This window comes from Artibeus jamaicensis, unplaced genomic scaffold (assembly GCF_021234435.1).
Source record: "Artibeus jamaicensis isolate MK-2021 breed Jamaican fruit bat unplaced genomic scaffold, CSHL_Jam_final contig_233, whole genome shotgun sequence".
NCBI lineage: Eukaryota > Metazoa > Chordata > Mammalia > Chiroptera > Phyllostomidae > Artibeus > Artibeus jamaicensis.
Genome location: NW_026521486.1, coordinates 64,088,018 through 64,111,671, shown reverse-complemented (window position 1 = coordinate 64,111,671; position 23,654 = coordinate 64,088,018). Strand labels below are relative to the sequence as shown.

General features: G+C 41.7%; 1 protein-coding gene and 1 long non-coding RNA gene across 6 annotated transcripts in view; one reads left to right on the top strand and one right to left on the bottom strand.

Moving 5' to 3' along the window:
* Window positions 1–620: 620 nt before the first annotated feature.
* On the bottom strand, window positions 621–17,810 carry LOC119040191 (uncharacterized). The gene is made up of 3 exons (XR_005080802.2): window positions 17,725–17,810; window positions 13,809–13,880; window positions 621–2,812 (listed from the first exon to the last, which is right to left on the bottom strand). It is a non-coding gene; the product is annotated as an uncharacterized LOC119040191 (long non-coding RNA).
* Window positions 17,811–18,087: 277 nt separating this feature from the next.
* MDM1 (Mdm1 nuclear protein) overlaps window positions 18,088–23,654 on the top strand; it is a 32,871-nt gene continuing 27,304 nt past the window's right edge. For 3 of the 5 annotated variants that reach the window (XM_053662115.1, XM_053662116.1, XM_037133076.2), the window contains exons 1-2: window positions 18,088–18,235; window positions 22,997–23,370. In XM_053662115.1, the coding sequence (XP_053518090.1) occupies window positions 18,088–18,235; window positions 22,997–23,370 (522 nt within the window). Of the gene's footprint in view, window positions 18,236–19,552; window positions 19,668–22,996; window positions 23,371–23,654 lie in introns of all 5 variants that reach the window. The other 2 variants (XM_037133074.2, XM_037133073.2) reach the window with 1 other exon arrangement.

Here is a 23,654-nt window from a genome sequence, read left to right as displayed (position 1 = left end):
ATGGGGGAGGAAAGGTCAGAGTGACCTTCCTGCTTCTACAGTTTCCTCAGACTCCTTCAGTTTAAGATGTTCAATATGCCAAAGCGCCATATTTGGGGGAAGCGTGTCCTGAACCCCATCAGGGTCAGTCTTCCTTTTCTTTGCTGCTGCTTGATTGTAAAGTAGCGGAGAAAATCCCTCCCAGTCCCTTTGTAAGGCTCAGATTTGTCAGCTTCTATTTCAGCGCGCCTCAGCATGTTGGTAGGTGCAACTTGTAAATTTTATGGTTCGACTTACTGGCTTAAACCAGGGAAGACGGTGTCTTTACTTTAGGGCTTCCTCCCACCTTAAATATGTTAATGTGCATCAGGACTCTCCGAAAGGGGGACATAAATATTTCATCAATTCCAAGCAGTACTTTCCTCCCACAATTTATCTTCTTTGAAACTAGGATACTGAAAAAAAAAAAAAAAAAAAAGAAGAAGAAAGAAACTAGGATACTGTATTTTTTGGACCATAAGATGCACCTAGGTTTTAGAGGAGGAAAATATAAAAAAAAAATTCTGAAGCAAAAAATGTGGTAAAATATTTAATAACATAAATAACATAACATTTCACCAATGTAAATGTAAATAGCACTCAACAGCAGCATTAACAACCATTATTTCTCCCAAATTTGGGGGGATGGGGGAAAAGTACATCTTATAGTCTTAAAAATACGGTATTTCTTAACAACACTGGCATCTTACAGTGGCTGTTGGCCAGGCAGAAGCTGTGCCCTGGTGGTCGGTCATTGCTTGGACATATATGAACTTGGTCACAGCCATTTCTGTTGTATCATGGCAATTAAGTACATACTTAGAACATATATATTTAATTGCTCTTTAAAGCAATTAAAGAAATCATAGAAATCATGCCATGATTTAGCATTGAAATGGAAAGCAACTATATATGCCCAAGGTATGGAAGCAGAGCAGTGGGGTGTACTACGATGTCAGAGCAGCAAAAACTCACTACTGCCGGGTGAACAACAATTCCATATTTTGTTACAGAGGAATGACCAAGTGCTTGATAGGATTTAAGAAAGTCCTTAGGTTCTTAGTTGAGGCTATATTTTGTGACTGGGATGGGTGCAAAAGGATTGCTTACCACACGCAGAGAGAGCAATCCCCCTAGAACCAGAACTGGCAAATCCCGGGCAGAATGCTGTGTCCTAGTTGAAAAGACGTTGCTTTTTCTTTCGTAATGGTACCTATTAGATAGCTTTGTAGGTTTGATAAAATATGTTAGTGTGAAGCATTTCTAATCTTATTTGCTTACAGACTCTTGTTTCCCCAGGAACATCTCTTAGAACTAGTGCTCTGTAGAATATTTAAATATGATAATATCTAGCACTTAACAATGAGATAGTTACTTTGAAATATTTCACCCATGTTAACTAAATGGATTCTCAGTACCATCTCATGATAGAGGCACTATTGTCTCCATGGTGCAAATGAGGAAACCAAGGCGTGTGGAGATGGAGTAACTGGTCCGAAACCACATACTAGTGAACTGAAGCTAGCATTTAAACCCAGGCAGGTGGCTCCAGAGTGCGTGTTCTTCACCACTCTAGCCTATGGTTGGGACACTGTTCTAGCCACAGACTGGCAGGGGGCAGTGCTGCAAATGTGACCCAGGCATGAAGAAGAACCACAATCCCCACTGACTTGTAAAATATTCAGCAGGCATCTACGGGCAAAAGTAAAGATTTCCCTGCTCTTTGTGTATATTGTCAATGCATTGTTACCTTTTGTATATGCCTAAATGATTTGTACTCTGTCTGGGTTAGGAAGATTGAGAAAGTCACTTTCAGTGAAGGAATGAAGCACTGCAATTTTAACCTGAATAAAATGGCAGGGACAAGCCAGATAAAGAGACCTAATTTAGGCCGTATCTGAATGCTCTGAAAGGATCCATTACCTTACAGGCTGCTGCTGCAATGAAGAAGCTAGTGCTTTTTTTTCCCAACAAAGTTAGGGGGGACTCATAGAAATTAGACCACTTTGTGCTGTTCTTCCCATCTTTTGATTAGCTGCTACTTGTGAGATAAATTTCAGTGAGACAGATGGATTTGCTGATAGATGTAACAATCTTCTATTAGCTCAGTCCCTAGGGAAGAGGCAGGTGACAGAAGGATTTAGGCAGTGAAATAAAGCTGAGAACAAAAAGTGGTGTCATTGCTTGGAGCCACTGTGCTGTTCAGGTGCGATGGGCTCAAGTTTCCCAGGCAGGTGACGGTGGCGACGATTCAGCTTACTCTATCTCCTTAAGAGGTTTTGATCTCTGCAGTGGGATTTCTCCACATGTGGGCTGCTTCCTGAGATTACTTTGGCCTTCCTGAGATATGTCTGGCTTTATAAAAGCTGCAAGTGAATACAACAACTAGTACCGTATGGTAATTTAAGGACATTATACTCTTCAGAAGACAAAATGCTGTTCAGGTGCTACTTATCTGTGCCAGTTGAGTAAGAAAGGGAGATGATTCACAGCCCAGTCCAGTGGGATAAGTGAAAGGCTTGATTACATCTTGGTTCCAGGCTGTCTTGTGGAACAAATGCCTTGGCATTGGTGGGTTCCAGAAGGACTGTAATGATTGCACATTGTCCAAGATTTAACTTGGGATTGCCTTGAATGAGAGTGAACACACAGGTGTTAGACCTGCTGTGGATGGGATCTTTTCTGTTTACCACCTGAGGTACATAAAATATTCCAGTTGAATATGTAAATTGTAGCTCCAAAGAAATCAGATGGAGATGGCTATCTTCATGGCAGCTGGCTAAATGGCAACTATCTAAACAGAAACAAAGGAGACATTGTGATTCCCTGGAGCTAAGAGAATATTAACAAATAAAAAGTTTTAGTGCAGTAAAATAAGTCATCTTTGTATAGATAGCTGTCTCATAAATACATTATGATACAAACCAATTGGTAATAAACTTTTGGCAGGGTTCATTACATGAAGTTTATAAATCAAGCTTCTGGACTTAAGCATTACCAGCCCTTTGTTCTGGGAAGCTCTAAATGAGAAAGTGCTAGAAAGAGTCCAGCTGTTAGCCATTATTATGTTTCTTTCGAATGTACTATACAAGGCATGTACAGTTACAGGGAGAGCATCGGAGGAGATTAAATACCATGGTTACACTAACGCACACCTATCTCAGGGGACCAGCACTCACTTTTCCTTCAAAATGTACACCTCCTGCAGATCTCCTGCTTCATCTGGTACGCTGTTGGACTCTGTAGGGCCTCAGGTCACTTTTGGTGGTGGTGGAGGATAGAAGCTGAAGGGGTTCAGAACAGGTCTCCCCAGAATGTGCTGCTTTGGCATGTAGACTATTTTGAGCTGAAGACAATCAGGCCCAAAAGATGAAGAACTTTTCCATTAAGGCAGAATGGATGCTGGGGCAAGATAGCTAATAATCCATTTGAGTGCGAGTCAAGAATGTATGTGGCAGCTGAAACATCTTTACACACAAATGGTACCTTGCTGGAGGTAGAATGGCATACAGATAACTACTGTTTCAAAGTGTTGTTAATTGTCTTTAATACAATTAAATCTAAAGCCCTCCACCCATAAGGAAATCATCTGAGCTTAGAAAAAGCATATTTGAATACCAATGAGGTGGTAAAAATCATTAGTTGTTGCACGCTTTCTTAATTCCCATTTCATTTTTTCTTTTTACCTACTACGGTAAGCAAAGATGACTATTCTGAGAACTTTTAAACCAGGTTTCCAAAGCCTCTGTCTGGCAACCAGGGCAGACACTCTGAAGGGCCAGCCTCTCACTGGGCAGAGTTTTCTGAGGTAACAGGCCACCGTTTTTCCCTCCTCCTGTAACAAGAAGCCAAGAGGTACAAACTCCAACGTAGGCCACAGGAAAATGACTGAATTTGTTCGATTCTTCAACTCACATTTGTCATGCGCTGCAGTCAAGCTACTGTCTTTCCTTCACACTGAGAGGTGATGAGTGTTGGAGGGGAGGGCCCGGCTTTGGGGGCTCTTGCTTTCAGTGCGAGTGCAGCCTGTTCGGCCAGCCTTCAAGGGATCAGGCAGCAGAGAGTGCGGCACTCTCTGCTGAGAGTTCAGGTAGGTGCATGTGCAAGATGGTATTTGTGGGGAATACTTGACTGATTTTCAAAAAGACATGAATTAATACAGCACTTCATTATTTGTGCATATTCAAACTGTAACGAAGAGAAGCACGTGACTTTTGCAGCACACCCTGTCTCACGTGTCTCCTAGGGCAGGGCGGTGGCCAGTTTGCCTGCAGGCTTACTTCGTGATGGACTGCTAAATTGTCAAAACGATTCCAGTGACTTCATTTATAAAACAGGAGTAGGGGTTTAGGGGGTGGGACCAGATTTTTTTATGTCTTTTCTGTGATTTATTTAGAATCAGAAAAATAACCCCCCTGACATATTGCATCTTTATTTAAAAAAGTATGCTTCCTATTTATTCCTTTTTCTTTATGACCAAGAAAAATTGTTTTGTATCACTGATGTCAGGGTACAGCGCTAGAATTTCCTTTTCTTGGCTCTTCAGTGTTTTTTCAAAATACAGTCTTCCTTGATTATATTTTGCATATCTCTGTATGTAGAGATTACTCTGGGTCAGTTATCAATCACGGACAAGTTACTTACCCTCTCTGCGCCTCAGTTTCCTCATTTGTAAAACAAGAATAATAATATTTCTACTTTATAGAATTATTGTGAGGGTTAAACAAATTGATATGTAAAGCTCCCTTAGATGAGTACTTGGCATATAGTATAGTGTATATTATTATTATTATTATTATTATTATATTATCACCAAGGTTCTACTATTTACTTATGGCTTTCCTAGGCACAGGATAGGGAAGTAGAGGAGCAGAGACACTGAAGTTCCGGAAACACTACAACCTTCTGGGATCTTATAATCTACTACATGCAAAAAATGACATATATTGAGAACTGCGTGGATTAATATGCTATAATAGGTATTTGGTATCAACGGCTGATTTCAGGTGCTGCAGTAATAGAAAGAATGAGATCAAGTGGGATTATACACCTCAGGGAGACTGAACTTGGCTGAAGAATAGGTAGGGTTGAGATAGGTAGAGAGAAGTGTGGGGGGGAGGGGCGCCAGAGAACAGGAAAGAAAGCAGAGAGGCCAGAAAGAGCGTGAAATAATCTTGGGGCAATGGAGGTACAGAGCTGGCAAAGCAGGTGAGTGGAAGAAAACAAGGTTGTGCAGAATGGAGTTGTATTATGTAAATTCTAGAAAGTTCTCTCTACTTAGAGGATTCTTTGTCTGCTAGGAATGGAAACAGGGGGGAGTGAAAGTTTCTGAGTAAAGGAGAGAAAATAAACAAGGTCTTAGAGAAGATTTCCGAGGTTTGGGGGCTGCAGGCTCAGTCCCAGAGACTAGGGAGGAGGCGGCTGCTCTGACTGTGTTAGTGTGGGGGCTGGTCTGGAGCATAGCAGAGGGATGAGGCGGGAAAAAAGACTGAAGTGGCATTTCAAGGAGAAATTAGTAGAAAAGTTAGCAAGACCTAGTCTGTCAGCTGACTGCATAATGTTCAAATCTGTGGGTCTGCAAATTAGAGATATCAAAGAAAAACTGGAAGAGTAGTAATTAAAGGGGGAGAGAAGCAAATAAGGAGTTTGGTATTGTGTAAATTGAGTGTGCAGTGATAGTGTGATCTCCAAATATGGTAGCTTACATTTATTTACTATGTGCCTGGTACTACATGTTTTCCACATATAAACTCATTTAATACTCATGGAAAGTATTTGGAATTGTTATTACTATTGTTACCATTGAAGGATGAAAAATTAAATGTGGTTAAACTGAGATTCTATAAGGTTAAATTGAGATTTAAATCCAAGCCTCTGATTCTGATGCTTACATTAACCACTACAGTCACTTTCAGGAAGTCCACTCTGAAAAGAAGTGAAGACTGAAAATAACAGTTGGGAGTCATCAGCAAAGAGGTGTTAATCAGCAAAGAGGTGTTATTGATGGGAATGAATGAGCTTTCTGGGGGAGAAGGTGTGCAGGAAGGAGAGCAGATGGCCAAGACTGAATGCTGAGGGAGGTCCACACTGAGAAGTCAACCATAGGGATGGCGCCCAGCCCAAGCCTGCAGGCCCCCAGCCTGTCAGGGTGAACAGATCAGATAATAGGCGGCAGGCTTGGCCTTGGAAGGACTGGTTTGGGCAGAGATCTGCAGATGGAAATTAGGGTGAAGGAGAGAAAACTTCCAGCACAGACTGGACAGGGAAGTGACTAAGTTTGTCAGAGAAATGAAGAATAAAAAAGGGTTTGTTTTTCTTTTCTTTTTTGTTTTCCCCCCAAATAAGAGAGACCTATAACTCAAGAAGCTAGAGGAAAGAGGGAGAAGGCAATATGAAGAAGGGAATACATATAGGGAAAAAAAGATCTTGTACTAGTCATAAAAATCAATAGTTATTACTCTGGCTGTGAGGACTATTGAAATGTCAAGTCTCAGGGTTGGAAATGGACCTTAAAATCTGGTCTCCAGTCTGGCCCTTGTGATAGATGCACTATATAGAGAAGGATAAACTTGAATGTGCATCCCCCCTAAATTTGTTTATTTAGCAAAGAAATACACGCGACAGCTTGACTGGTATGTCTTTTAGGCATCTCAAATTAATAAGTACAAAATAACTCCCAATTTTTCACCCTTGCATCTGTATCTGGCATTGAACACTTTTCTCCTCCATCTTTCTAGTTGCTGGGGCTAAAAAGCTTGGCTTCATCCTTAACTTATCTGTTTTTCCAGCACATGACATCTAATTCATCAGCAAGTCTTGTCCATCGACAAGATTTATTGATAATCTGATCACTTCTCATTGTCTCCACTGATACACTACTCCAGCGATTTTCAACTGGTGTGCTGCAAGAATTTTTAAAGCATGCAATACCCGACTATTTAGTCAGGGGCACTGACCTCTTTTCCCTTAGATTGTCAAATAAAAAAAAATGACAGCAGCCAACACAACAATCACCCTCTGGTGTGAATGCCATGTCCTATATAGGTCATATAACAGAGTTTCTATGTTATTGGTCACATCACATGATAAGGTCCTGTCCGGTCAATTCTTGGTACCAGAAATCTGTATATATAAGTATAGGCACCTGACTTTTTAAAAAGTCACTTTGGTGCAAAAAGTGGGGTAATTACTATTTTTTTTTGTAAATCAATCAAAATTATACCTATTTTTTTAGTCAGATTGGCAAAAAAACATGTATTTCTGGGTGTGCCACAGAATTTTAGTAATTAGTTTATATGGGTCATGAGATGAAAAAGGTTGAAAATCACTGCCCTACTCTAAGCCACCAATTACGTTTACCTGGACTAGTGTGGTCTTCCTTTTTCCACCCCAGTTCCCTTAGAGTCTATGTGCCTCCAGAAGCAAGAGCAGTTCTGCAACAATGTCAATCATTTCACACCACTCTGATGCCCAGAACTTTGCAATGGATTTTCATCTATCTCAGAATAAAATCCAGAGTCCTCGCCATGGTCTGTCTCCGAGAGGTGATTGCCTACCATTTCTCCCTAGGCTTCCTCTGCTCCATACACACGGGCATTCTTGAACAAGCCGAGGATGTTCTTGTGTCAGGACCTTTGTAAAACACACGCTCTTCCCTATGCCTTGAGTCAGTCATGCAACAAATGTTTCTTGAGTGCCTACTATGTGTTGGGTACTATTCTGGGTAGCTGGGATACATCAGCATACAAGATAGATAAACAACCTTGTCCTTGCTGTGCTTATGTTTTCAGCACGTCTGTATCTGTTGTTCCCTTTGCTCAACTGCCGCCTGATCAGAGAGACCTTCCCTTTGCTTGTTTTAGTCTTTGCTGTGGTTCTGGAACAGGGCCCAGCACACAGAAGGTGCTTTCAGATATTTGCTGAATAAAGTAATGTATGTGCTTGGTGAGCACTTTTAATTTGGAAAGTCATGTTTTCCATTCTGGGGCCTTTTCTTGCATTTAAAAGAATAGTTTCTTTCTCTACATTTTTTTCCTGTTTTCTCTTTTTCAAACTCCTAGTATAATATCAGAATTTGGAATTTCCCAATGACTGTTGATTTTTATTGTTTTTTAAATTTATTTTTAAGAATTTTTCTTTTTGACCTAACTTCTGGAAGAAAACCTCAACTTTACTTTCTCTTATATGGCAGTTTAAGATTCTGCTATGTTTTTAGTTGCTAAGAATTCCTTTATGTTCTCCCATTGTTCATACTGAACTGGTATAATCATTTTACTTATTAGCTGGACTGAAAAAAATAAAGCAGAAATTTACTTTGTTCTTTCCCATTGCTCCCTGTTAAATCCCATTCCTGGATGTAATCTCAGTTAACTATGAAACATTTTCAGTAACTCTTAGATAGGAAAAAAACCCTTGTTCACTTTTAGTCACAAAAATAACCTCCCATTGGTGATTCTTTTTAAAATAAAAAAAAAGATTTTATTTATTTATCTCTAGAGGGGAAGGGAAGGAGAGAAGGAGAGAAACATCAATGTATAGTTGCCTCTCCTGAGTCCCCTGCTGGGAACTGGCCTGCAACCCAGGTATGTGCCCTGACTGGGAATTGAACCACCATCCTTTTGTTCGCAGGCCCATGCTTAACCCACTGAGCTACACCAGCCAGGGCCCAGTGGTGATTTTTATTAAAGTTCCAATATAGAATAATACTCTGAAGCAGTTCCTTTTTTCTCTCCATCTGCCACCTCCCAGCCCCCCAAATTGCGCCTGACTGGTGAGAGATGCATAACTGACTTCTCTACTTCTTGTTTTACCTCCTCCTTCAATTTCTCCTTGTTTTCTGGGTGCCATTTCTGACCTTTCCATGGCCAGGCTTAGAAGAAGAGGGGATTAATGAAATAGCCCTTTTGTGGCTTGTGCAGTCTGTAAAACGATGACTTCCTCCGAGGTGGCAGGTGCACAATTGCTGGCTCTTTCCCTTGAGGGATGTGTTGGAGGTGTGCCCACTGAGGACCTCTGATTGCAGCTCCCGTGGTGTGGGCAGGGCTGCACCCCTGCAGCCACCATGATCTTACCCTTGCACCTGAACGTCTGGCAATTTGCCAGCGTGTCACATTTACCCTCTCGGCAATGCTCTTAGGTAGGAGGGAACGGACCCCAAGGTGGCTCCCTCCCATCTGTTTAACTTGATCCACAAGGAAATAGATGTTCTTGTCCTACTGTGGGCAGAAGTATTATTTGTTCCTAATGCATCCAACTCTCTTCATTCTGCCATTCCGCCAGCAACTGTGGCTGTAATAGTTTAACACTGTGTTTCCTCAGGCAGGAAATAGATAATAGCCTTTGTTTCACAAAGTCCAGCTCTCCGCATGTCCCCTTGGAGCTGTTCTCACTCAGCTGGTGGGAATCAAGAGCATAGTCTTCCCTTTCTCCAAAGGAGGGTTTGGGGTAGCAGGGTGTAGGGCACAGTATGTAAAAAGACTGTGGTAGTAAGGAGCATAGACATTAATTTTTCTCCAATTAATGGAAGAAAAGAAACTTTCTAATAATGTAGCTCTGTAAGCTGCCTAGCAGTTCACCCCATGCCATGAGCAGCAGAAATGTCCCAGCTTGGCCCCAGCCAAAGGAGACATGTACCCCTGACACATGCCTTTAATTCTGAGGTCTGCACCTCTTACTCACAATGTTCTAGAATAGTCAAAACATGCCTCTCCTACACACAGAGACAGGAAGTAACATTAAGAGAAAGGTTGTGACAGATAATCAGTATTTATACGTATTTTGAGGGGCCATTAGAGAATACTAGTTTAGTATGATCATGGGCATCAGACAGACCTGGGTATGAGTTTTGGCTGTGCCACCTCTTAGTGTGTGACCTCAGGTAAGTTATTGAACATCTCAGAATTTTAACGGCCAAAAAATGTTAATGGTAGCACTTACCTCCTAGATATTAGTTGTCTGTGTGCTGCATTGCCTGTTGGTAACTTGGCACCATCAAAGTCACTCCTAGCTAAGGCTGGAAAATACCTTTCCCCAAATCCCCTTTTCTATATGGTTCTGGGTTGGAGTTTGTGAATGAGACTGAGTCTGTGACTTGTGCAAGACTTGGAATGCAGAAGTAAAGAGAGACCATTGTTTGGGGGATAATGGTTGCTATGGTTCATCAGGGCTTCACCAGACGTGGGCTGACAGCCCTCTGCATATGCTCTAGCCTGTAGCTATGGCAGAATTCTTGGACAACACTGGCCTTCCCCCCACCCCCACCCTCGCCCCAACCATGAGCTGAGTTTCTGCACCCACACTCCAAGGCTTCAGACTGAAGACGTCAGTGACTCGTTCTGCACTCATCTGGGTGCCACCTGACCTTTACTCCCCCAACTCCTCTCTCATCCATGTAAGTTGTCATTTCTATATATGAAACTCTGATCCACTTACAGTGACTGTTTTCCTAATGGAAACATTCTGATACAGAATATACAGCCTTAGACATGTAGGAAGCACTCCATAAATATTAGACAATAATAATAAGAAAAGGTATTGTCCATAATAAATTTGAGACTGGGAGATTCAAATGTGAGTTCCACTGTTTAAGAACAGCAAAGATGAGTGGTACAAAAGCAGACTAATACTAAAAATTGCTCATATTTCTATATCACTTTTCAATTCATGATGTATTTGTACAAACCTTGCTAAACTTGGCTCAGATGAAGCATCACTGGAAATGGATGCTTGCTTAACAGCAAAAACCCATGATCAAGAGAGTATCACAATGCCAATAGGAAAGTGGCTTATACTGTAAAGGGAAGATTTATTTGGAACACGAATTGTTTCACGGAGTTTTCCCTCATCAAGAGAATGAAGTTGATCTGACTCACGGGCCCTCTAGTGTTGCGGGGGGAGCCTTGGAGCTCAAGGAACAGCTGTCCATGTAGTGCAGGGTTTAAGACTCTGATAGATTTATAAAACAGGCTTTAGGACATGTACATTTCCTATTGTGCTGCATGGTAATTTGGCATAAATGGTAGTAGCTAGTTTATAAATGACTAATAGTTGGAATTAACCTTATAGAGACAATATTTTTTCCTTCTTGCTTCATTGATATTGACAGTTTAATATTGTGTTTTATATACCTATAAGTAGAAAGACAAGTCCTAGGCTCAGCTCCTCAGGTCCAGTTCCTTTTCCCTTGCTCCCTTTTAGGGTTGGAGTTCTTAGGCTCCTCTTAGCTCCATTTTTCCTTTTCCTATGAAATTCATAAAAAGAATGTCCTGCTGGCCCCTGCATGTGGCTTTTCTAATTGTTTGAAGGGCACCAACACTACCAGCATCTCTGGAAGCACAAAGTTGTGGACGGTCTGCTACAGGCCAAAGCATAATGATGTGTCACATGAAAAAGGTAGAGACAGCCAATGGAAGGGAAGCAGACAGCAAGGTTCAGGTCTAGTGTTTTGCCTCTGGGGTTCTGAGCCAGGACTAAGGGCACTGGTGCTGACAGGTACCCTCCTTGGCTCCTAAAGTTTTGGGGACTGAGACTAAGAGCTGCATTGGAACTGGCTCCTGTGTTCCAGTGGGAACAGGTATTTTTGTCCATGGCTTCAAATACGTGCTGCTTGTTAGGAACACTGAGTTGCTTTAGGAGCTTATGATGACGTACTGTTCACATCCTGCCCCAAGGAAAGATAGTGGCTGTGGCTCCTGGGAATGTACTCCAATGTCAGCCCTTTAGGGATTACTTCCACTATAACGAGCTGTCTTCCCCAAGGCCATGCCTTCTCTAGGGAAGTCCCTTATGGCCCAATGCAGGACAACGGTGACAGGCCATTTTAGTTCTGGATTCTTGTGGGGTCAGCTGAGGCTGTTGTCAGGCCTGCTTTGCAGCTGGACTTCTCCTCAGTTCTGTTCCCTTGCTGTCCCTCCTATAGCTGTGGATCCCAAAAGCCCTCACTGATAAACATTCGCCATGTTCAACTTCACTGTGTAGTCTGCTTCCCAGAGAACCCAGCCTGCAACAGACTGCTCTCCATTTCACCAATATTTGTCAATATTTCTATTTCCCATGTCTCCTCTGCTACTCTCTTTGACCTCATCAGATTTACTCATTTATTATCATTTTATGAGGGTTTTAGGAGGGAATAGATATAAATGAAAGTGTCTGACCTGCCACTGTATTGGTCAAAGGTAAATTGCAGAGAACATAATTTATTCTAGTTATTTAAAACAGAAAGACTACTTTCAGGATATTCAGTGCTGAGGCAGATTTACTGCATAATGGCCCCAATTTTTCATTGTTCCTTGACAATGTGACTTTGTAACTCCTTCCATTCTGGAGTCGACTCTCTTTCTCTACCCCTTGAATCCTGGCTAGACTTTTTTGACTTGATTTTGGCTAATGGAATGTTCTAGAAATGATGTGCCATTCTAGGCTTAATTCTCAAGGGATGTTGCATACTTGGCTCTTCCACTTGGAACTCCATGAAAACAGTTCAGGCTAGCCTGCTGGAAGATGAAAGCCCACACAGAGTAGTGTTAAGATGTCTGAGAGCAGTCATTCCCTGGCTAACCTATCGGCGGACCATGAATACATGATCAAGCTCAGTGGGATCAGACATGCTCTACCTACACCAGTAGAACTGGCCAGCTGACCGCAGATTAATGAACAACAAATGGTTATTGTTTTAAGTTGCTGTTTGGGGATGTTTGTTATACAGCATTATTGTAGCAATAGATGATTAATACAAGTATCTTACATCATTGGGAAGGCTAAATCAACTCTAGGGCCAAGATTCTTAGGAAGGGGTATAGGTAGTGTCCTCTGATCTGACCATGACATCTGGTTTTAAGTGGTCAGAGAATAAATGCTTCTAAATCTGCAAAGTAGGCAATTCTACAAAAATCTGTGTCTCTGTAGGTGCTTTTGTATAGATGGTAATTTAAAGACAATGAATAATCAGTGAAGAAAAGGGAAGGCAATTCTTAGACAACAGAACCATCAGCATTGAAGGTGTTAAAATGAATTTTATGCCTCCAAATTTTGTTCCCTATGATTTGTTCAGCAGAGACACAACATATTATTAGGATGGCCTGCGGTGGTTTATGCCTTACTGAGAATGACTTCACTCAGTATAGCCTCGTATGGCTAGGAGTCCCTCAGGCTCACACACACACACACACACACACACACAAACAATCTATATATGTATCTGTGTTTATGTTGTGGAGAGAATTTAGATTGCTCCAAAAGGTGCCCCACTGATTCAAAAGGCAGATGGTTCTTTGTTAACAAGAGCAACCCATGGCTGTAAGTCTGGAGGGCAAACTGCACTTGGCTCATTGGTAAGTCTTAATCATAGACCCTGCTTATTCTTACTGACTGTTGTTGAGGTACAACAACAACAATTTTGCTTCTGAGACAGAATTCACTGATTTAATTTTCTCATTTTTTTCAGTTGTGAAATCACAAATTCATATGAAGAAAAAGAAGTTAATACCTATGGGAAAACGACAAAGAAAGTATTTCTAGGTGATTCTCAGACTGAGAGCTTTTGGCAAAAGGCTAAGCTCAAGATTACCAAGGGAAGTCCAGTTAAGTGTGACCCCAGAGGAGAAGCTGAAGAGCTTTACTAAGCCTGGAAATTGAAATTTCAAGTTACCTTGTAAAGTATTTCCGAGAAAGTTATATATATGTAAGTACATATATATAGGCTGAAATGTTGAGAAAACTGTAGTTTCTGCTTTACTTTGATTTCTGAAGCAACAAGGAAATAAAAGACAGACAACAGACAGCAAGTAATTTACCTTTTCAGGAACCAATATTGAGAAAATGTTAGTGAAATCTTCCCCAGGATCATCTGGCCTGGATTCAGCTACCTAGGTCAGAACAAAAGAGGAAGTGAAAGGTCCTCCAGATCAGGTGTTTCCCAGGATGGAATTTAAAAGCAGCTCCCTTATCCCGTCTGCTCTTTAGTCCCCAGTCATAGAACTTTCTGGCACTAGATTTAAAAGCATCTGCAGAATAGAAGGGTGCTCACATTTAGCCTTTTCCTTGCTTCCCTCTTTCATTTCCTGTGGTCTTTGTGTCTGTACCCCCAAATTGGTTGTAATCAGATATGAAGGCAGGGGCCACATCTTAACTCATTTTTGTATATTTTCTTTTAACTCTTGTTGTTCAACTCTGCTTTTATTTGTATCCAATAAATTTTTGTATGTTAAATAAAATCAAATATAGTTAGAGGCAATTACAAATCATCCAATGTTTTAATTGCTACTTGAAAAAATAACGGGAGAGTGTTAGATTTGTGATGTCAATCATTTCCTGTTTTTAATAGAATGAGTAATATATTTATATTTCAAGTGCAAATAAAAGTTGCTTTAAAGGCTTTTGATGTTTTCATCTCAAAGAAGCAACAGCCTTATTGTGATATATATAAAGCAAAGTGAATTTAGGAAGCTTCGATGGAAGGAGTTATGTAAAGAGGAAAGCCCTAATAATAGTTACCAATACCTTAAAGTTTCTATTTATTTATAAGTTGAGTAAAATGTTTTTCATCTTCATAGCTGCTACTAATGGAGTTCAACTCATGAGTGAGGGGGAAGGGTCTGTGAAAGATGTCATTACATGATATTTTTTTTCTTTCTTTTCTTCATCTTTCGTTTACTCCAACTTATGGTATAGTATCACACTCTTCTATACCTTGCGTTTTTGTTTTTTTTTAGCTCCTACCTTGCTAGCTTCCTATTCGGTCTGCTAAGAAAGGACCCTCGTGACCAGAATGCTTTTTCTCTCAGTAACACCTTAACAGTAACCTTTTACTCCATTGTGTGCCGTTCAGTGCAGTCTCCAGGGTTTTTTCCTTCTTTTTCCTTTTTTTTTGTCATTTCCAATTTTGTCCCCTCAGAGGTACCAGCATGAGCCAGCCAGCGACCAACCCCTTTTCAGAGCTGACCATGAGGCCTCTCTAGCATACTTCTGTGTTCATGTAGTCTCAACATTTCCCTCCATTCTTCCAGCCTCAGGGGTGTGAACTGCTTCTTGGAATATTAAAAAAAAGTTTTTTTAAAATCCTTACCTGAGGACATGTTAAAATTGCTTTTAGATAGTAAGGGAGAGAGAAACACTGATGAGAGAGAAAAACATCGATTTGTTACCTTCTTGTAAACAAAATGACTAGGGCTTAAACCCACAACCTAGGTATGTGCCATGACTGGGATATGAACCCACAACCTTTTAGTCTACAGGGAAGTGCTCCAGCCAACACAGTGGCCCGGGTGCTTCCTGGAATTACTATATTCTCTTTCTCCTTTCAGCTTTTTAAAGTTCTCTGATAACTGAGTAACCAAACGCTTATATTAAGTTTTATTTGTTGAAATGTTTTTGATAGTTTCTGTTTTCCTGGCTGGACCCTGATGAATATAGTACTTAAAACCTGAAGGGGGTCCACCCCAACAGGGACCACCCCTGGATCTGCTGGGTTAGAAGACCTGAAGGAGCAGAGTCACCTGCACTGGCATGTGAACCTGGATCCTAAAGAAACTGTAATGTATTTAACTAGTCTCCTGCAGATGGATGTTTACATTGGTCCTAATTTTTGTTACTGTAGACAATGCAGTAAACAAGCTCAGATAAATATTTTCCACATATGGGCAAGAATAATTTCACGATAAAGTTACAATTGTTGGGTTGCAAGAAAGGATTGCACAATTACTCTTTGTAGAGGTTGTACCAATTTAGTCTCCTGAAGGCAATAAACAGAAATTTACCTGGGTGAGAAACAGAGAAATTCACAAAGGGAAGAGGGAGCCCTTGTCCCCCTAAGAGGGAATTAACTGATGGAAGAGAGAAGCTCATCTGAGTATAGAATGAGATGTACTTTCTGGCCCAGACTCCACATACTTCACTTTGAGCCCTTTGGAGAGAAGGGAGGATAAAATACAAATGAAAAAGTTTTTTTTTCAATACTTTGGTACTCACTTAATAGAGGGTAACACAAAAAAGGAAGAGAGGCTCACCTCAGATCACCAAGAGTTGGGCTGTCTGAGGAGGTTTCCTGCTGTGCCAGGGAGACTAGCGCCCGGCAAATGTGGCCGTGGTGGCCAGCAGCAAGAGTGACATCTACAGATAAGTGGCAACTGGAATAGCACAGCTATTGGCAGTGCTGCTGGGCATCATTTATGTGGTAGCTGTAAGCACACGTGAGACACTTTCTAGGGATGCCCCAAAACACTTGGGTGGAACTTTGTAGGATACTGGGTCTGTTTCCAGCAGTATTGGAGAGTGTAAGAGCAGGTAATAGGTTTCAACTCTCATTTGCTAAGGCTGTCCCTTTTTTTCATTTCTACATCTTTGCCTCAAAAACTGGGGTAGGCCTTCATTTAAAAACAAAGTAAAATATTCTCTTCCTTCAACACATATTAGCAAATTCAGGTTGTGACCACATTATTTTTACCATCTGCTGCCTGGTTTTCTTGTCAATTATTCCCTATTCAGCAGGGCTCTACTACTGCAGTTATTACTGCCCTTGTTTAGTAGAAAGGCTCCATTCCACATGCTTGCTTTTACTGAGTTCACCCCAGGATCACGTGGTTACAAAGCTGTGCTCAACCAGAGCTGTGTCTTTCCTGCCCTGTAAGATCTGGGCTGCTTTCCTGTAGAGGACTTTTGTTTTATGTTCCATTGTGCCTTGTTTGCACCATTCTTAATTGACACAGCAGAGATGCTGTCATCACCAATTAACATTTCTCAAGGGCCTCCTTGGATGCATGGCACAAGGGGACTAATCTAATATTCTCTTTGTTTCAGATAGCAGGTGGATCCTTCAAATGAATTTTTAAATATCTTAGTGATGATGAAGAAGAACAGAGATATAATCAGGATTCAGGAAGACAAGCCTTTGCACAATATGCTTTACCCCCCGCCCCCCCCGGGCCAAGCACTGGCATTAATTTTTTGAAAGTTTAAAAGAGGGGATATACTTTTCTTCAGCCAACAAAATGACAAAAGTAAAAACCACTGAATTCCTTGTTCCTGGAAGAAGCCTGGCACTATTCCATTCAGACATCTATCTGCCCTTCGATCACCCCATTTCCCTCTTATTTCAGTCCCTCTAATCTTCAAGGCTGAGTCTGAATATTTCCTCTGGAGGCTTTTTCTGATCATCTCTGCCCTTAGGGATGACCCCTCCTCCAATTCTTATAAGCTCCCATCTCTTATACCTATCATTTGGAAACTAACCACATGATACAGTATACTATTATTGAATAAATCTATATTCTCAAGTATATTAAATAACTGTCTAGGTGACTTCTTACCAATTCTCAGGGTCTGCACAGTGTTCTGTCAATGGTAGAATTATGTTATTAATAGCAAGTCTATTAAAATCAAAGGGAATTTTAAAAAAGAGACACTTGAGAGTTACCAGCACCAATAATGTTTTCTAATCTGAGTTGTATGTACATTTTTTGAAGGGATTATGAGAGGCAAGAACACTACTGGAAAGTCGGCAGTTTGCGTTTCAAGATTTAATAAAAACGTTTTCTTTTTTTGCCCTGCCTAAGTTGTATTTATTTTTTGGTCTTTCCTTATCTAAGTGACAGTTCAGTAGTCTAACGGGGCTTTCGGTTGTAGGAACTGATATTCAGGGGAATATACCTAAACATTTTTACTTGAGAAAAACAAGCATTCGGTCCGTCATACATTATGTAATTAAGAACACACCTTCATGCTTTGTGACGTCAGGAACCCTGGCTCAGCGAGGCCGGCGACACACAAATTCCACCAGCAGCGACTGCCATTGTGGCGCTGGAGCCCGCGATCCCAGCAGCCTGAGAGCGATCCCGTGGACGAAGCTCCCGCGGGGTCCCGCCCACCGCCGTTCCGGGAGCCCCATTGGCTGGCCTTCCGCCCGCCGTCTCCGGCTTCGTCCTCCGGATTCGGCGCGGAAGGCGGGCGTCCCAGTTTCGGGCAACGATTGGGGAAATCTTCATGACGGCAAGCAGTTTTCCAAATTTCTATTGGTTTTTAGGTTTCAGAATGGGCGGGGAAAGGCAGAGCAGCAGGACTCGAGGGGGGAAGCGCGGAATGCGCCGGCGCGTCGTTGGGGACGCCTGGCAGAGGGTTTTGCTAGGGAACGGATGTTGTTTGCCCCGCCCCTTCAGGGCTTTTTGTCCCGTTAACTGTCGGAGTTCGGGGGGCTCCAGCGCCGGGCGACATGCCGGCGCGCTTCAAGGTGAGGCCGGGGTCCCCGGGACCGAAGGCTGATGGGGGGGAGCTGTGGCAGGTCGGGTGCGGGGCGCGGGGGCCTCGCAGGCTTTCCTGCGCCGCGCCCCTCGGCCCCGCAGAGCCCGTCAGCCCCCTAGTCTGCCTGCCACCGACCTGGAGGAAGTTCATCTCCCCTCTCCTAGCTGTCTCTCCGCTCACTCTCGCCCGGTGGTAGAGCTAGATGGTGTTGAGATAGGCCTGGGAGGCTCAGAGGAGTGGAGATGGAGGGAGCGTACTTTATAACGGGCTTCAGATTGGGACACGGGTGGCCCATTTCACACCTCTTGACGTTTAACACCTCTCCCCTTTAAAACTTAAAGTGCGAATGCCTTTTAAAGGCTTGAGAGATGGGCCCTTGCCAGGATAAAGACCGGGTATAAGAAATACACATTATTCATAATTGTGTATTTGGTTTGTTAAAAGTTCCAGGTAGGTGACAGGGTCAAGCACCCCTCAACATTAGCAGTTGACCACAGCTTTCCACCAATTCTGTCTTCGCCTTAACGGTTTGAATCTAGAATGGGAGGAGAATTTGTCTTTTTTTGTTGTTGATTTTACACAATTTTGAAAGTTACTAGGCGAAATACATAATATTGTGTATTCGAGACCTTAATTAGGATAATTATAGTAAAGAAGATTTAGTTTGTCACTGTAATTAGAGAAGAGCTCAGGCTTTGGAATCAGACAGCCAGCAACAGGGTAGACTGCTGGCCTCAGATTCCGGCTAGCGTCTGCCTCAAGTGGTTGCAAGGCTTAAAGGATATGACATGTGAACTGCTTAGTACAGGGCTGGGTAAATATTAGCTATTATTATTTAAAATTTCTTTTTATTGTGCAGAGAACACAGTTGTCCCCATTCCATCCCCCCCATGACTCTCCCCTGCCCTACCCACCCCCCACCTTCCACTTTAAATCCTCCCCCAACCTTGTCTCTGTCCATGGGTTCTTTATATAAGTTTCTTGACTTGACCCTTCCCCTTCTCTTCCCTGTTAAGCCCCGCTCTGGTTACTGTTAGTTTGTTCTTTGTCTCTGGTTCTATTTTGCTCACTTGTTTATTTTGTTGATTCCTACCCTTCCAAACAGCATGGATGGATCTGTAGAGTATTATGCTAAGTAAGTTAAGCCAGTTGGTGAACTATTAGCTATTATTAAGGAGATTTTTGTTTAATTATCAGTCTTAACTCTTGCAACTTTTAGAGGTTCAGAATTTATTTTTACTGATGCCTGCTTTAAAACAACGTTCATTGATTGCATTGTAGTCAGATTGTACTTTGCATTTACCAGGGGCTGAGTGAATACCAGAGGAACTTTCTGTGGAAAAAGTCATACTTGTCAGAGTCCTGTAATTCCTCAGTGGGGCAAAGGTACCCATGGGCTGGACTTAGATCAGATCAATTAGGTAAGTTGGGCAAACTGACATTCATTGTAACTTGAATAAGCCTTGGGGTAAGTTTGCAAAATGATTAAAAAATTGTGAAGCATTTGTCAGCTGGCCTGGTTGACTTATGCTTTAGTTTATTTAACAAATATTTATTGAGGCTTTACTATAGGCCATGAGTATTCCTAGCTTCTAGGGATATAGCCTTGAACTAGATAAAGACCTTTAACTGTAGTGAAGAACAGTGAACAAGTAACTCAATAAGCTATGATGTTTCAGGTTGTTATATAAAATTGTAGACTAGCATGATAGATAACTGGGGAGGGATGGGTTGGAGGAGATATGCTTTAGATTTGATATTTGAGCTGAAACATGAAAGCTGAGAGTAGTAAGCCTGCGAAGGAGTATTCCCAAGGTGTTGAGGAATTGAAGCTTAGATAAAGTTGGTTGTGCAAGGTAGTAAATAATGGAACCATGATTTGAAATCAAATCTGTACTGTTGAAAACCCATGCATTCAGAGGCCACATTTTTGTCATCATGCACACTTCCTCCCTGTATACCAGCTAAATCAGAATCCTGAGGCAAGGTTTCCTGGAGCGTACTAGAGGGGAAAAGAGGTAGACTGACTTTATTCTACCTGCTTGCTTAATTCTCCCTCACTTGAGTATAAGATCTGGAAGAGCAAGGCTCTTGTCTGTTTGTCTTCTCCACCTCGTTACCATGCAGTATCTGACACATTCTAGTGCTTATTAAAACTAGAATGAAGGAATAAGCCTGAGTTTGAATCCACGTTAGCTGTGTGACCTCGGGCAAATTTGGCCTGTTTCCCCAAGTGGATTTAGGAAGTGCAGTGCACAGGATGGCTGGGAGGGATTAAATGAGATGTTGCCTGTTAAGGGCCAGATGCATATGTACAGTTGAATGAGTGATAGTGCCACACGGGTGATGTCTGAGAGTGCCTCTGTGTGGTATATAAGTTCCACAAATGTTAGATATTTAAGTCAGGAAAAGAATAGGCTTATGAGTGGGGTGCCAAGCCTGGGAAATTAGTAAAATGAGAGTGTATCCAGGATTAGGTTTGGAGAATAAAGGGAAGAGTTGGCTAGAAGGGTGGCTCTTTTAGGGATCATTTGAAGGGCTAGGATCCTTCCCCCAGAGCCTGACTTCAAAGGCTGCATGTCCCTACTTCTTGGGCAGGATGGTGCTCATAATCCTCTCCAATGACCAGAAATTCCACAAATTTGAGGCTCCATTAGATTAAGAATCCAAAATAAATCTCCGTTAACAAAGTGTGAATGCCCCACTGAGGGCCTAAAGGGATATTATGACACTGGGAATTGGGTAAGCAAATAGTTGCCTCCATGACATTTTAGCTTAGATGAGGTGTATTTAAGGGTTGAGAGGTGATTAAGTGACACGGTGGGGGCAAAGCCACTTTGGAGAAGGATACATTACAAAAGGACGGATGGTTTAGGGGAGGAGAGAAGTTAATGGAGAATGTTAAATATTAGGAAGGCAGAGGCCAGAGCTCAAACTCCAGGCTGTTCCTAAAGGAAGGCGGGAGGCAAGCCAGGAGCAGCAGCAGTGTTAGCTGGGCCTGGCTGGACATTCTGTTAATAGAGTGGGTTTTGTCCCCAGAGGGTGTTTTTGATGGTCCTGGGAGACAAGGGCTGGCCACTTGTGAACCATCCCCTCTTATTTTGTTTGCTCTGCTACCTAAAGCCTCCTTCTGTGATAAAGCAGAGAGAAGTCTAGGGCAGTGGTCTTCAAACTTTTAAGCTTTCATGCTCTTTAAAAGAACTTAGAAGATCTTTGTATTGCTTCACATTTTTAAGGTGATTTAATTTTTTTTATCATAAATGTAACATAGCTTTGAAGAGTGTGATTTCTTCAAATTAAATTGAAGAATATTAAATATTATACATGTGTTTTGTTAAACTGAGGCTGCCACTTAGCTCATTCAGTTTATCGTAAATGTTCATCATAGATAGAATTGGTAAAGGTGGTCCTCCTTGGCAAAACTAATGGAAATTATTTTCTGTGAGGGAAAAGGTCTAACTTTTTCAATCCAAATAAATGTGTTAATATGCATATATGCATTTCACATGATGGCACTCTTACACCTGAATTTTAATTCTAAGTTAGGTAGATGTAAAGATGTGGAACTGGATAAAACAACATGCAGATCCTTTGTTATTTCTGATCTCTGCCTTCTTTGTGTTTCTGTCAAATGTTCTCCCTCAGGAGTTATGCTTTCTTGAATTGTCCCTTTGTTTTCCTTCCCCACCTATGAGAATTTTTTATTCCCTGGGGCTGGTCGAGAGGTGTGTCTGTCTTTTGAGAAGTGGGAAAGGGGTGATTAGGAAAGGGGTGTTGGGAAATAAAACTACAGATGTCAGATGATCTCTTAGGGAGATCAGTGTCAGGAAGTAAGACATATGGAAGTTAGGATCTGGAAAATGATTCCCCTAAGCTGCCCACCCCCCACCCCATCCCCGCCTCCGTCCCCACCCTCAATGTCTGTATGTGCCGCTAGACATGTGTGCACTCAGTTTGAAGATCACTGGTCTAGGGAAACCTTGTAAGATTGGGGGCTCTGTGTTCAACTGCCGAAACATCCATGACAGAGGCTAAAGAACCCTGGCTTTTATTTACCTCCTGCCAGATTTTTTCTCCACTCGCGTCTGCTTCCCTTCCCTTCTGGTCTTATCTTTTTCCCCCCACGCTGTCCAGTCTCCTTTCTATTTAAAGAATGGCCCCAAACTGGGGCAGTATCTTAGTGGCTGTCATTCCACAGAGCTCCTCTTACCTGGGCAGAAGGTTAAGTTTTTTGGACATTTGCTTGCCAGACAGAAATATAGAGAAATAGTATCTTAGCTCTTGTTTAAAGGGTTCATTCTCTTAATTCTCAGGAAATCAAGGCAAATGTAGAACCAAGATCTAGCATAATGACATCTCATCCCTTCTCATCTTGGTCTGCTCTGCATAAGAGAAGCTTTGTGAAAAGTTCCAAATTTTGACACTACCAGGGCCCATTGTTCCCTTAAGTAGCACAGGAAAGTAATTAGAAACGGAGGCAGCATGTGCTGGCTGACTTGCCAGATCCATCACGTTGCAGTTCTAGTGGCTTGTGGGAGGCTAACTTGAACACTGTGACCCTAATTTAAAAAATTTTAATGGTCAAACTTATATTTCTTTGAAACAAAATTAAAGATTTCGTGTTGGACAACTATGCTTATGTTCTCAACTGAATTTTAAATTTCATTTCTCCTCTCAGAGGTATTTGCAACTAAAAGTTGTCTTTGCAACTTTTTTGGTAGCTGCTACTTTTGTTTGCTCTGTTTTGTAGGAATCACGAAAGAGCCAAGTTTTATTTCCAAAAGAAGAGTCCCTTACCATGACCCACAGATTTCAAAATCTCTTGAGTGGAATGGAGCTCTCTCAGAGAATGACGTGCTTGTGTCACCGCAGCCTGAAGCCCCAGAAACACCAGAGTCACAGCAGGCAGAGCACAAAGAAGACATTAACCAAGAAAGAGTTCTTGCACTAGGAGCCTCCAGGGTTCCCAAGGGAACCCGGTCTCACTCTGCAGAATCCAAAGCTGAAGGGGCTTCTGATATTGTGGAAAATAATAAGGATGTCATAGCAAACCATGTACCAGCTAAAGAAAATGTGGAAGGGGAACATTCTACCAAGCTTCTCTCAGAAAACATAGATAATAAGGTAAGTATATTCACCGTATTTCTTTACAAAAGCATAGAATTCTTTGTAGATTTCATCATTTTCAAAATATTACATTTTGTGCTTAAAATTTTTCTATTGTTTTCTTGTCTATAGACTAGTTAAGAGGCTGTTGATTTTTATTGTGAATTAGTTCTATTCTTAATAGTCACTTTGTACTAGTTATACTAAGGTAATCTCTTCATTGGGTGGACAGCCTGCTTCAGATTTTATTTATCATATATCAGCGTCTGAGTCCTGAGGGAGAGATCAAGTTGAGACAGAGA